The following is a 15,346-nucleotide window of genomic DNA, read 5'->3' on the forward strand; positions in this document are numbered from 1 at the left end:
TGCAAAACCGTACAGAGGAGGTGAAGGGTGATAAAGGCTTGGGGTCGACACACGGAAACCAACCAAAAAAGATATGGGAAGGTCGAGCGGCAAGGCCTAGCAGCGGGAGTCGCGATATTCCCAACACAGTCTTTTTCTTTTTCTTTTTTCCTGAACGCCAAGAGAAACGATTCGACAAAAAATAAAAGGACACATTGTAGAAAAATATTAGCTATGGTCACCTGACAACATAACAGGTTCTTGTTTGAGTGTGGCAAAAAAGTACAGTTCGGCCTCCTTATTATGTGGGACAGGATAATATATGCCTTCTTTTCTTTTTTCAGAATAATTTCTGAAGCGTAAATTTTTACTCCAGACTCCGTTGTGTTGGATGCTGAGGTCTCAGTTAATTCAATCTAAACTTGAAAAAGTGAAATTCGGTCGTGGAAAAGCTGAAGAACTGGACAGCATGTGAGCCAAATTTATGCGTATTTTAGGAAAATCACTATTCTTGAAGGACAACACAGATGCAATTACAAAATTGGGATTTCCAGAGATGAATATGAGCGCTAGTTGCCAAATGAAGGAATGATCACGGAGAAGTCGTTTCATATAATCAAAGCTCGCCCGAGATGCCAGATTTTCATCCCCGGAAAAAATGTCCCCAGGAAGAACCGTCCCCAGAGAAAAATGCCCCCGGAGAAATCGTCTACGCAAGAACGAAAGCCGTTTGATCGAACGCGGGACATTTGGTCGAACACCGTTTGATCGAAATGGCAGCGGTCGTTCGATTGAATTTTTTATTGCTTCGTTTGGAGCAGATGCGTAGTATAAACAAGATTGATCTAAAGTTTTATATGGCTGTTAGTACAATATCTGTATTTTATACTATGACGAAATTTCCTTCTTAACATTTATACTTCGAGTGCCTTTCGTGCACATATCACTATCCCATTTCGGATCCCAGCAATGAAAAGGGTGCCCAGAAGAAGCACAGACTATTGGCTGCTCCCAACTTGAAGACATTTTCTTCGGTATATGTCCTACAGCTACGCGGAATACTTCCGCATTGTTCTATTCAATTCAATTCAATTTTATTCAATTTTATTTCCTTTCGGGTGGGAGAGAGTAAAAAGCCAGAAGGCTATGCTGTTCGTGAATGACCAATAAAACCTTTCTGCAAATGACCAGTGGTCTCCCCTCTTTAGCTGCAAAAAAAAAAAAAAGCAAGAAACAAACAAACAAGGAGAAGACACTGATTGCCTCATGCTCCGTATGTTTGAATCAAAAGTTAAAGAAAAAGAGGTGCTAAGGACGCGTTGCGAGCTTCGAACTCCCTTCGAAAAAACGTCTTTCGAACAGACAGCTTTCGACCAAACATCTTTATGTATAAATGTACAAGATAAAATGAAAGGAACTTGACGCGCGATGAGGTCTCGGAGCACGATTTCCGTCTCATAATTGCGCGGATTATTACACGGAAACTTCAGTACTATATTTTTAGGCACTCCTTGGTTTTCACAGGGTACTTCACATTACATCTCCGCCAGACCTTTCGTTCAGCGTAGACACTAGTTCAGCGAAGAATCCCCAGTGACCCGGAGCTTTTCCTTATCTTCCTCAGAAGGCCTCCCTTTGTGCGCCGTGCAAAGACAGACGTTCAAAACAACTAAGTTTGCCAGGTTTCAAAAACAACTAAGGAATTAACGACCTCAAGACTTCCTGGCCACTGACGTAGGTGTGACAAAAAGTACGGAACAGCGATGTTGGAATGAACGGCGTTTGAGATGGTCGATGGAAGGCGCTGCGTAACAAGCACAGAACAGCGACGAGAACATTGACCGAGTATTCTGTGTCCGTGGATGTAATGGCTCGTTGGACGTACTGGCCCCATGGATGTGATGACTCGTTGGATGTAATGACCCGTGGATGTAGTGGCCAAAAATGGATGTAACGTCTCGTTGGATGTAACGGCACAATGGATGTAACAGCATGTTGGACGTAACCGCTCGTTTTTGGATGTACCGGCGCGTTGGATGTAACCTTTAGCCAGTTTTTTTTTTTTTTTTCCTTTTCGTCTAATAAATATATCCCCCTCCCCCGTCGCTGGTTGTCGTTGGTTTTCCTTGCTACGCGAACGTGAATTTGGGTTCCGGAAAAGACTGTTGCTCATTGCGTGGGCGGAAATAATTGTGCAGCGGCCGCTTGATCAATTTTTCTTATTGGTTCACGTGGAGCGTTCATGAAAAAAAAAAAGATAAAAATAAAAATAAATCGATCAATAAAAGAAAGAAGGAGAAGCAACAAATAAAGCTGCAGTTCTAAGTACCGTTATCCTAAGAAACATTTATCTGTGTTTAATCCGCTTGCTGGCTGTTTCAACATTACAGGGCAGTCCTGTTGAACGTTATTGGAATGTTTGTGAAGTCGGCCTTCCACTAACCGTAAATACGAGGGATTCTCGTTAGCCTTATGAGACAGTTGACTGAGTAAGCACAAACCCGAAACGGCAAAATCGAGCAAATTGACGTTTCATGTCAAGCTAATAAACTCATCTCACTTCTCTATAAGCGCACTGAAAAAAGAAGAGGTTTATTGGTCTCGGTGGTCTCTTACACGGGCTGCGACAACGCTGGCTTGTCTACCCAACGTCCCCCCCCCCCCCCGACAGTGCTGGCTGACGATAATCCCTTTACGAGCAGCTAAGTAAGCTTTTGTTCTGGTCTCCAAGGCCATGCTCTAAGTCCGCTGTCCATGAAAGCAAAGAGAGCACCGCTAGTGCAGTTACTTAGTGTAATAAGTCTGCACTGTGGGACATGTGCACACCAGCTTCGATACGTATTTCACCAGCACTATAGTCAGGTGAAGGCTAACTAAATGAGGGGCACTGAGGAGCCTGGACATTCGGGTAACATATGCAGAATACATGTACTTCACACTACAGTTGAGAACATGGCTTGCCGCCAGAAACTGCTCTCCTTTAAGAACGCAGCACCTGCTGTTCTCAACGTGCTCCATTACACTGAGCAATGAAAAGGGGGCAAAGTGCACAACAGAGAGATATGAGAGAAGTGAGATTCTTTGACAGCATGAAACATTCAACGAATTCCTGAAATGATTACTTGATAAATTTTGCAAAGCACTCACAGGGCTAGGCGCATTCTTGTGCTTAAACGTTCATACTTCATGCACCGAATTAATGTACTATAAAGGCTTCCAGGAATGCATTGAGAGGAGGAATAACCCCAGTCACCGTCATTCATGCACGCGCGCAAAGTACCTAGCAAACAAACACTACTGTGTTACAATTCCTTACCGTCAAAAGGACGCGTTATTCCTGCTCAAGACAAAATTACCCTTCCATGGTTCCCATTGGTCCTTGAAACCCTTGAATTTGAAAATGCCAGGAGGAAAACCCTGGAATTTTCTCACAGTCCTTGAAAGCCCTTGATTTTGTAACCTTTTCTTATTCTCGTGGAGCTTAGAGTGCAAATTCTGCTTTTCCAGAGTCAGAACTATAGCTTCAAAACCACAGGTGTTAGCACTCATTGCATTGGAATCAGCAGCAGAAACGAGAAGTGCATGAAATTAACGGCACCCTGCATTGTATCCATCAACCTTCTTTTCTATCCTACGATCTAATGTTCAGGAGTCATCAATCACGTTTGTGAACGGATTACTATTGTGCAGTCCCCATGTATTTGCTCGTGTGATAACTAGATTAGAAATATTTTAGTGAAATGTTGAAGCCCTGGTCATAAACAGTGTTTTACAACCCAGGCAAAACGGTGACTGAGCCTTAAAAGGTCCTTGAATGACCTTTGAATTTTTGTTCCAAAATTGAGTGAGAACCATGCTGTATGTCCACTGATGGTGTCTTGCCTCTCACAGTGTTAATTTTCTCTTCCCATGTTGGTACCAAAGACCATAAAGCAGAGGGAACGCACCAAACATAAAGCATGCAATGCGAATTGCCTGCACACTATTGACGGTTTCCACTAAATGCCGCGTGGTGGTGGTGCGATAGGTTCTCCTCGCTAATACGTGAGCAAATGCTTTCATGGCCAGCACTGCCACTGCAATCGTTATATCGATGCCTTGTTTACATGTTCTACAACGGCCGAGGTGACGGGAACCAGTAATTTGATCGTAATTTTGGAGTTATTGTTATGTCAGACTGTAATAAACGGGCTCGGCTGTACTAATGTCATCGATGACATGTCCGTTCATGTTCATGTCGCAGGTCATCTTGCATCACATTTGCTTGAGGGTTTACTTGGTGCTTGCTTTGTATATGTCACTGGTAAATTTTTCTGTCTTCTGTCGACAGCATTGGTGTATGCATATTCATAAAATGCAATTTGCATACAAATATAGCTTGATCCTAAAGACCAAAAAATCCTCCACATTTTTTGTTTTTTTTGTTCATTGTGCCATGATTGTCTGCCACATTGACACAGTAAAGCCAATCAGTGGGTGGTGGTTTGGAAATCTTTTTTGGCACACTCTCGGCGTTCCTTTATGGGAACCCAGTACTACAACACATGCATTTTCACTTTTAGCAATGCCACTGTATTTGTGACGATTGGAGTAATATGCAAATGTCACTCAGCAACTTTGTATCAACCATTTTGGAGCCGATAGAAGATTGCGAAAGTATCTGCTTGGCTGTTGATTTCTGACGCACATTTGTTCTACTACATGGTGTTTACAGGCTCCTGTTGAGTCTCCCCTCATTTTTTACTAAGTCACTAGGACTATCCTTGACTTTGCTGACCAAGAGCGAGGGAGGCTCCGCCTCCAAATGACGCGCCAATAGGAGGACTCGGGAGGTGGAGGGCTGCGGCCTCTGCTCTTGCCTAATAGATGGCGCATCGGTAGCGCTCGGCTCGGGATATGTGAGCCACTGTCGTCTGCTTCTTCCGGTAGAGCCATGATGTTGGAGCTTCTGCTCCCGCGTAAGAGATGGCACAACATTGTCGCTCGGTACAGAGCCTGGCTCGGTAAGGGCATGTGTGGTCGCCATAGCTTTGAGCCTCGACCTTGAGACTGGCCGGCAACCTAAATTCCGATGACGCGGCGATAGCAAACCACAGTGCGTAGTTTTGACGATTATGCTTCATGCATGTGTCATTACATTACCAAATTTTTGGCCAGTTCGACGTTTCGCTCTGCTCTTTTGCGTGAACATTGTCTCAGCTCATCAAAAAGGAAAGAAACGTTGCTGCTTTTGTTCTACTGCTCGCACTGAAATAAATCATTTAAAATAATTGTACTGTGTGTGTCTTTTTTCTTTTCGTAAGTAGTTACGCAAGTATACTGCGTAGTTTTGACGATTATGCTTCATGGATGTGTCATTACATTACCAAATTTTTGGCCAGTTCGACGTTTCGCTCCGGGTGTCCGCCCATTTGGTCGAACGCCGCTTGTTCGAAAGACATTTGTTCGAAGGGAGTTCGAAGCTCACAGCGTGTCCTTAGCACATCTTTTTCAACCCTATACCCACATCTCGTCCCCAGTGATGACCCTCGAGATGAATGTTGGGTCGTTCGAAACCTGTTCACGAAGGTCCCGACAGAGTTCAACACAGTGCTCCTTCTGTTCGGTGGTCAGAATCCTTGCCACAAATTTTGCTGCCATGCAGTGCATGCCCAATACAGATGTGAGGGTTCCCTGCACTGTGCCACATGACACATCGACGATGTCAGCGATGTCCTAGGTCAGTCTACTGTACTCATGCACAAGTTCTGTTTTCACATCAACATTTTCGGGGGTTGTTATCATAGATGGCCTCCTGGCCTCTCCTCATCTTCCAAAAATGTTCTGACTCTCTGAAGCACGAGGGCCATCCAAAACACCTTGCACGACTCATTGCCTCATTGCCATAAGCCTGCTGGGTCATCTCAAATGTCTCTGTTGCAGATTTGTCGAGTTTGATGCAGAATTTGCTCTCTGCTCCAGTTTGCAGTTCACACTGTAATCGCAACGACTCATGTGCATGTGGTCACAAAAACATGTGTAGCACAGTAACCAGTATTAAAAATGGACACCACATGGCATGAGAACAAACGACGGTCATTGACATTAACTGCTGTGTGCTGATCCACGTGGTGCAATCACTCACTGCCGTCACCGTGCTACAGAACTAGTCTTGGAACATTTTGATCAAACCTGATATTGCAACTCTACATGATTGGAGAAAAGTTGTTTGGCTTAAGTTTTCCCCTACCGGATCTTTAAAGGACATTCTCGATTAAAAGACCATTTGTGTCTCGAACCGCTACGCCTGCGTATTACACGCCACATAAATCCTTTGTCTTTTAGACCAATATTTGTCTGCATTAGTACGTACCTTTAAAAATTTGTTTTCTGTTCACACAAATCCCTGAATGGAATTCATTGCTGATTCTTTTGTTATAGCTGAAATGGCTGTAGATTCCAAGAATCTGTTAGAATTGCATTGCTCTAGGTTTATGCATAGTTTTTGTGGAGTGTTTTTTGCATGATGCTTTCTCTTAGATCCTTTTGTATTCGCGGAGTATTGTAACCCCTCCTGCTTGGGCCAATTATGGCCTGCGGTATTGTTAATAAATAAATAAACCAACAGTACCTCCAAATGCCATACGAAAGCTTTGTGCTGGTTGAATTACTTCAAGAAGAATTTGCCCTTATTTAGTCCATCCTTCTTTGGTGTATCAGTGGAGTTGCCTTCAAAATGTTTTGAGCAAGAACACTCTAGTCGTCTTCCTTTATTGCTATTTTGCCTGCATGGACGATGTCACAAAGATATGTTTACTGTTTGCCTTTCCTGGTTATGTATGTGCATGCACCTAATTTGCCCATTTGAGTTGTCTAGTACTTTGCATAAAATAGAGAAATGTAGCAAGAAATGAATCTGAAGAAGAAAATCGAAATTGTTCTTCAATGAATGGATAAAATATCCCCTAATAATATGTCAATGGGTAATCCCACCAAAATTTGAAAATTCAAGGAAGTCTGGCATTTCCAATTTCCTTTAAAATAAATGTTTGTTAGGTGATGGTAGATTATGAAAAAAATTTCCGAACTCTATCACATAGGCTGCAGCCGTTCTTGAGAGAAAGGCGTTGAAAAGATGTGGTCATTTCACTGCATCTTTGATTGTTTCTCTAGAGGCAACGTTGTGCTGTACAAAGTTAGGATTTTGATGGATTGATATTACTAGGTGAATTGAACCTACATAGTTGATATCTACTAGCGAGTTGTTGACTTCATGTTGGTGTGATCCAGATAGCTATTTTTCTATAATGTGTGAAATTCACAATCGTATGCTAGAATAGCTGTTTGAGGACCTATATATGTACATATCTGTGAGAGTGGTTCAAAAAGTGCCCTTAAATAATTTATTGACAAACAATAAAAATGAATATTCTGGGTGGGCGAAATTATCATTTTTCTACGACGAGTGTTCAAGTCAAACCGGGACTTTCTGTCTCCTGAGTGTACAAATGTACATGTCTCGAACTGGCTCGAAAGACGGACCTTTCTGTGGGTACCTTGAACACTATCATTCATGAACACCTCCAGTTTCGGAAAGTTAGTGCCCGTTGGGTCCTGAGGCAGCTCTCCGGGTTTGACTGGCAGAGAAGACTGGAAATCTCCCAAGATCTAAGGTACCGTTTCGACACTAAAGGACAGCCGTTCCTTGATAGGATCATCACATGCGATGAAACGTGGGTACACCATTTCACTCCTGAGTCTAAACGCACATCAAAACAGTGGAAGCATCCGGACTCGCCAGCTCCCAAGAAGTTCCGAAGCACCCCGTCTGCGGGTAACGTCATGGCCACGGTTTTCTGGGACAGGGCTGGCGTTGTTCATGTTGATTTTCTGCCCAGTGGCACCACCCTCAATAGTGCATATTACTGCCAGGTTCTCACGGTTGTGCATAAGCAAAATCGGCCGGGCCTCCTCACCAAAGGAGTCCTCCTCCTACAGGACAATGCAAGCCCGCATACTGCGCATCTCACGACACGCACCTTACAGGAACTTGTCTGGGAGTCGCTGCGACTATCCTTGGCTTTGCTGACCAAAAGCGAGGGAGGCTCCGCCTCCAAAATGCGCGCGAATAGGAGGACTCGGAAGGCGGAGCGCTGCGGCCTCTGCTCTTGCCCAACAGGTGGCACACCAGTAGCGCTCAGCTCGGGATATGTGAGCCGCTGTCGTCTGCTTCTTCCGGTAGAGCTACGACCTTGAAGCTGATCCGCAGCCTCTGCTCTCGCAACATTGGCGCTCGGTAAGAGCACGTGTGGTCGCGGTAACCTAAATTCCGATGACGCGAAGATACTGCGTAGTTTTGACGATTAAGCTTTATGGATGTGTCATTACCAAATTTTTGGCCAGTTCGACATTTCGCTCCGCTCTTATGCGTGATCATTGCCTCAGCTCACGAAAAAAGAAAGGAATGTTGCAACTTTTGTTGTACTCCTCGCACTGAAATAAATCATTTAAAATAATTGTACTGTATGTGTCTTTTTTTTTTTTTCTTTCTTTTTGAAAGTAGTTACGGAAGGTATTCGCCCGTTTGTTCGAACGCCGCTTGGTCGAAAGTCGTTTGATCGAAAACCGGATTATTGACGCCGTTTCTTCGAAACACGTTTATTCGAAGGGTAGTTCCCACTTGAATCAGGAGCAGACAAAAGAGGGAAAAAAAGTTCACGCAGCAGCGGCGGGCTCCGAAAAAAAATGGTCCCACGTCCGGAGTTTCTCTTGCTTGCGACATAAGAAGTGTAAAGAGAGGCTCGCATTGGCCACTCAGTCGTCAAAACAACAACTGAATTAGCTAAATGGTACTTAATTCAGTATATTTGCTTGAACTGATTACTTAGTACTGTAGGACGAAAACAGGATTGGGTCCTTTAACTCATACAACAGTCAGTGCCGCAGGCTACCCTGCACCGTGTTCCGGAAATAATGCACAAGCACCGGGCTTAGCCTATAGCCCATGGTGGCATAGGCTGAAATAATGGTTCGGCGGGGATCCATGCTTCCAAAAATACAGGAGCGGCGTTGTGGATAGCTCATGAAACAAATCGCACCGACAACGTGACAAGATTAAAAAGCAATTCTCCAAGGCCCTGATACCTTCGGCGTATTTCTGGCAGATATGTTTGAAAAATTCAGCGAACAACATGTCTCACGTTAGCGTGGGCGTACGAAAAAACTGCTCCGGGCTGCGGAGCATTTTGGCAAATGAAATGTTTGCGCGTACTTTTAGCAATGCGCTCAGGCAGTATCAGCCACGAGTGCATGAAAGTGGAGCTAAATGTCTAACTTTGCTTTCAAAGCTCGTGCAAACGCAGTTTCACCACTTAATGCAAATAAATAGCGAAAAAAAAAAAGGCACACCATCGGATCGCCTTCTGGATGCGAAAAACTGGATTAGGATGAGGAATGTGTTTATGGGCAAGCGAATTACACAGAGTGAAATATTCCTTAGGATAACAGCATTTAGAACTGAAACTTCTTCTTTTCTCTTTCATCAATGCTCCAAGCGAACGAATAAAATAATCTATCAAACGCCCGCTGCTGTTTCGATCAAACGGTGTTTGATCAAATGCCCTGGAACCCTTACAAAAAGAAAGACACACACACAGTACAATTATTTTCTTCTGTAACTACGTACAAAAAAGAAAAAAAAAAGAAACACACAGTACAATTATTTCAAATGATTTATTGCAGTGTGAGGAGTAGAACAAGCAGCAACATTTCTCTCCTTTTTGCGTACTTCCGTACTTACAAAAACGAAACACACACACACGCGCAGAACAATTATTTTTTTCCGTAACTACTTACAAAAAGAAAAAAAAGGAACACACAATACAGTTACTTGATACAGTATTTGATACAGTACAGTATAGTTATTTGAAATGATCAATTTCTGTGCGAGGAGTAGAACAAGCAGCAACATTTCTTTCCTTTTTATATACTTCCGTAACTGCTTACAAAAACGAAACACACACACACAGTGCAATTATTTTACTCCGTAGCTACTTACAAAAAGAAAGAAAAAGACACACACAGTACAATTATTTTAAATGATTTATTTCAGTGCGAGGAGTAGAACAAAACCAGCAACATTCTTTTCCTTTTTCATGAGCTGAGGCAATGTTCACGTATAAGAGCGGAGAGAAATGTTGAACTGGCCAAAAATTTGGTAATGACACATCCATGAAGCATAATCGTCAAAACTACGCAGTATCGCCGCGTCATCGGAATTTAGGTTACCGCGACCACACGTGCCCTTACCGAGCGCCAATGTTGCGAGAGCAGAGTATGCGGATCAGCTTCAAGGTCGTAGCTCTACCGGAAGAAACAGACGACAGCGGCTCACATATCCCGAGTCGAGCGCTACCGGTGCGCCATCTGTTAGGCAAGAGCAGAGGCCGCAGCGCTCAGCCTTCAGAGTCCTCCTTTTGGCGAGCATTTTGGAGGCGGAGCCTCCCTCGCTCTTGGTCAGCAAAGTCGAGGACAGTCTTTGCTGCCACATCCCCCTTACAGTCCAGACCTCGCCCGCAGCGATTTCCATCTCTTCGGGCCAATGAAGGCGTTCCTTGGGGGCCGCCACTTCAGCTGCGATGACGAGGTCAAGAATGCGGTCCGATCATGGATGCTACGCGCCGGTAAGGATTTCTACGCTGCTGGCATCCAAGCCCTCGTGAAACGCTGGGACAAGTTCATTAGTGCAGCTGGAGATTACATTGAAAAATATAACTAATTTCTCGCCTGTAAGTTCATTTTACTTTTGCGAAAAATGAAAAGTCCCGGTTTGACTTGAACACCCCTCGTACATAGTCCCCCAGCCTTTCAGTGCAGGTACATCGTTGTTTGGGAAGCACCTGCAGCAGAGAAGTAGTGTTTTGGGTGGCTGCGCAGCCATTCATGCACCACTTGTTTCACATCTTCGTCATATGTGGTAGTCCAATGGTGCAAGGTCAGGAAAATGTGAAGAATGTCGAAAGCAATTAAATCGAAGATCACAAATGGTTCAAGTGGTCAAGTAGTCATACAAGACAAGTGAGGGCGGGCATTGTGATGTCGGAGAGGAACCCTCTCACTGAGCAGCCCACAACATTTTGTTCTTATAACGGGCTTCAAATGTGTAACTAGCAGATCACAATATGTTTTGGCATTTATTGTATGTCCCCTAGCCATATAATTCTCAACAATGGTACCCTTGCGTTCCCAAAAAGCATCAAGAGGACTCGGAAACTTGTCCGACTAACTTGTCCAGCTCTTTGATAGTGATGCGTCTGTCTTGACGAACAAAATCATCTGTGGCACCTACAGTTTCAGCCATTGCAGTGCAGTGTGTGGCGGACCAGGTCATGGCACATCATGCAAAACATCAACATTATTTTAATGATGATGTTTGGGGTCCGCCCTACCCCATTGCTGGCGGTAGCGTGGTGAAATGAAATAATGAGTCACCTCACAGTGAGGACTGAAGTTCTAAGGTGTGAAAAAAGTTTAGAAGTACTTTTAGGGCAGAGCATTGGTGGGCTGGATTTGGCCACGACCAAGCAGTTTTGACATAGGGAGAGAGCGAGAGACCAGCTGATTCTGAAAATTTTGGTAATGCAACGGAGAAGGGGCAGGTTTGTCTCACCTTTTGCAAACTTACACTTGTTGTAATGATATACAGGCACTACCATTTTGTGCTTATATCTTGTAGTGGCTGTCATGGGTTTTACTCCTCCACTCATAAGAAAATGTATGACTGAGCGTTGCTCCTCCCTGGTGCAAACCTGAAGCGGGGCAGCCATCTTTAAGTTCTCGCACATGACACGTAGAGGTTGGAAGACACATCATGAAGAGTATGAAGACCTGCACTGCTGCTCATTTGTGGTAGCCAAGATCGTGCTGAAGACTGGAAGGCAATGGGTTTGAATCCTACCACCGGCTGTGCTGTCTGAGGCTTTCCCTGGGTTTTCTGGCAGATTCTCCAGACAAATGTCAGCACAGTTCCCCCTGAAGTGGGCACAGGACTCATGCTAAACCCCTGTCTCCCACTCCTTCCTGCTGTCCTCTCTCCACCTGTCCACATCTGTACGCCGCTCATAGCCACAGTTGCTTTGCGGTGCTGACGGGGAAAAAAAACTCCAGAATTTCAATTCAAGTTAGGGTTAGGGTTATTTATTGAATAACCATCATACGTATGTATAAAGCAATGAATACGAAAGTCTCGGGTAAAAATGTACGCAAAAGTAAAACATTATTAATTTGTTACAAGGGGAGTGATTAATTACATGTCTAGGTGTACGAAAGGTCTAAAATTTATAGACAACAGATGTATGATTGCATAGTTGTGTGCATTGGACGTATTGTATACATTTGTAGTGTATTTGATTACATATTTTCTACAGCGTGGTTTTCTATTAAAATTTATGTAACATTGCGGTATGCTGCATTTTCATTTCACACGAGACTCCATGGTACGCCTCGAACTTCATCTCCTGATGTACTTGTTGTAAAGCTTAACAAAGGAAGTTTAACTGAAGATTTTTTTCTAATTCAAAAGCAAGCGGATTAGGGCGACAATGATAGCCATAATAGTTGACCATTTTCTTTGCATCCGATCTGTGTGTGGAGTTGGAAGGGGGCAAACAAAGCTTGTGACAGGTCTGTTATTTGACAGGGAATCTTGGAGCAGGACCCGGAGAACCCGTTGTCCGTTTGGGTTAGGGCGTCACATGCTAAGAGGAGGCACTCGTGCATCTGAGTCTTCGTTTCTTATAAGGCAATGAATACGAAGTGGCGTCATATATGTCGTAGTGCCCTTGTGCGAAAGGGATGAGGGGTTTTCTGCAGGGAAATGTGCGTCTGCAAGGGAGGACGCGCCGATAATCCTTGGGGGGGGGGGGATAGGGAGGCACTAAATATTTCTTCATCAGTTGATCAGTAAGTTTATCTTCGCTGTTATCAGTAAGAACACGTGAGTGCCACAGGACACTGTAACAACCAATTTGAGGAGATGTATCAAGCATTGGGCATCATCACACTTGCAGTTGGAAACTATAGAAGAGCAGTCAGTACAGTGCTGGATTAAAGTATACGGAACACACTTTGGTGCATTCCTTCCTCAGAGTGACACGCTAGCAGCGAATGGGACCATACGGACTTACAGACATGTGCTTTGGTAACCCAGTCACCTATTTGCAAGTCTTTACGGTACCATTCGCTGCTAGCGTGTCACTCTGAGGAAGGAGTGTGCCTGAGTGTGTTCCATAAACTTTTGTCCAGCACTGTACCTACTTGCATATTCTGAGAAGTGCATGTGATAAGTTACTGACACACTGACCAACCACCCTTGTCTCCAGTTCTTGCATACTACATTTTTTATGTTGCACTTTTTTTTGTAGCAATTTTTGCTTCTTGCGATATTGGGGAGTCGCGGTTTTTGAGCTGGCACAGCCTTGTCCTAGGACTTTTGAGTTGGATGAAGTAGCCACATATGGTGGAAGCCAACAAGTAGAGTATGTTCCAAAGGGAAGGCTTGGGATGCCACTCTTGGAAGATCGAAGTATAGAGATGCAGACAATAAGGGGTATGGAAATACGCTGAATTCGACCTAGCTGCTCTTATGAAAATGTTGACTGGATCAAGAAATGGTATGAGTGTTGCCAATCTCCACTGTGTCTGAGCCACAGCACATGGTACACATTGTCAAAATATGCCTTGAGTATTTTGTTTGAGCTCATTATCTGTAATATTTCATCGTGTGCATGTGTATTACTCTTCCCAGGTCAATCTGGTCTGCTGGTGCACTGCATCTCAGGTTGGGATCGTACACCGCTGTTTGTTTCACTACTGCGTCTCTCCTTGTGGGCAGACGGACGCATACACGCATCTCTCTCTCCCATGGAGATTGCCTACCTAACAGTTGCCTATGACTGGTTTCTCTTCGGGTAGGAGTCTTTGCATTTTATGAGAGTTTTCAGCATGACTCATGCTTGGCAATTAAGACTGATAGTGGGGAACTCATTGGGTCATATTCTATGTGCCCCATAAAACACTTGTACTGAAAGAGTCCGGGATGTTTGGTATCCATAATGGTGAGCACTTGAAATACCAAGTACTCACTTACCACTTTAAGTATGTTTCGAAGCACCTCTACTTCACTATCGGTACATTTCAAGTTGTGTACTTTGTACTGCACTTCAAGTACTTTTGTTTGGTACTTTTCTGTAAATACTCAAGTACTCATCTGGGAACACTAAACAGGAAAAAACAACTTTTTGTGACAGGTAGGGCCACTTTAGAAGAAGAAATGCAGTGTTGACCAGCTTGAAATGCTGATATGTTATTATGTTTAGAGTACCTGATTTTGTTGCTCCATTATATTGTTTGCTTCAGTTTTTGGTGCAGTGATCTTTCCATTTCATAACACATAATTAGTTCTTGTTTTTTGTTACCAATGAGAAACAGAGAGACTAGAAGGCACACATGCCTGGTTTTATGTCTTTACTCTTCAGCTTTTTTATTTGCTAACATGAGGATTTTGTTTTAAACAACAAAGACACGGGAAATTTGGCATTATAGCTTTGATTTATTTGAAATGTGCTGCTGTCCTTTGTTTTTTCAGTCATAATCTGCCAGACAGACTCAGCAAAGGTGAAGAGGTGAGTATATACATTTCTTTTTCCAATGAATGTTTATATGTTATCCTTACGAAGTATAATATACATGACCATTCATGGTGTCTTGTGCAGTCTTGGAGAGGGGAGAGTAAGGGTCGATTCACACAATGCAACTTTTGCTGCAACCTGGTTCCTGGTTCCAGCAGTGGTTGCACGCAATTGAAGTTGCAGAGAGTAGGCTCCTTTGGCACGGTGAGCAACTCGCTGTGTTGAACAAACTCGTGAGATGGCGTGAGAAAATGTCCTTCGTCCAATCGCACGAGAGTGAGAACTGAAAATGCGATTGACAGTTTGCAACAACGTATTCAAGAACACATTCTCGTGAAATATTTTACATGAACCGCCACGGAAGCTTCCTTGCTGCTAGCGTCGTGTTCATAACCTGTGCCGGCTGGGCTGTGGAATATACATCGTGGAAGTGAAGCCACGACAGCCAGCCATTGCGATGGGATGTGTTCGGAGGAGGAGCCAAATGGTGGACAGGTTGTGCCTGAAGGTTTCGAGAATGGGTGCTCGTGGGGCGATCTGTGCTGCAACTCTAGCAACCGGGTTACACAACCTGTGCATACGGCGCAACCTAGTTGCACACGACTGAAGTTGCATCCTGTGAATAGGCCCTAATTCTTCACTGTCTTCATTGCTGTGTTCTACTTCACACTCACTGTAAAATGAAACATTAGCTGAGTAGG

General features: G+C 43.9%; 1 protein-coding gene across 2 annotated transcripts in view; it reads left to right on the top strand.

Moving 5' to 3' along the window:
- The window catches only part of LOC135396546 (myotubularin-related protein 14-like), a 226,801-nt gene that overhangs the window by 115,209 nt on the left and 96,246 nt on the right, over positions 1-15,346 (top strand). For both annotated transcript variants that reach the window (XM_064627585.1, XM_064627586.1), the window contains exons 12-13: positions 13,763-13,925; positions 14,603-14,639. In XM_064627585.1, the coding sequence (XP_064483655.1) occupies positions 13,763-13,925; positions 14,603-14,639 (200 nt within the window). The remainder of the gene's footprint in view (positions 1-13,762; positions 13,926-14,602; positions 14,640-15,346) is intronic.

The sequence above is a fragment of the Ornithodoros turicata genome, chromosome 6 (genome assembly GCF_037126465.1).
Source record: "Ornithodoros turicata isolate Travis chromosome 6, ASM3712646v1, whole genome shotgun sequence".
Lineage (NCBI taxonomy): Eukaryota > Metazoa > Arthropoda > Arachnida > Ixodida > Argasidae > Ornithodoros > Ornithodoros turicata.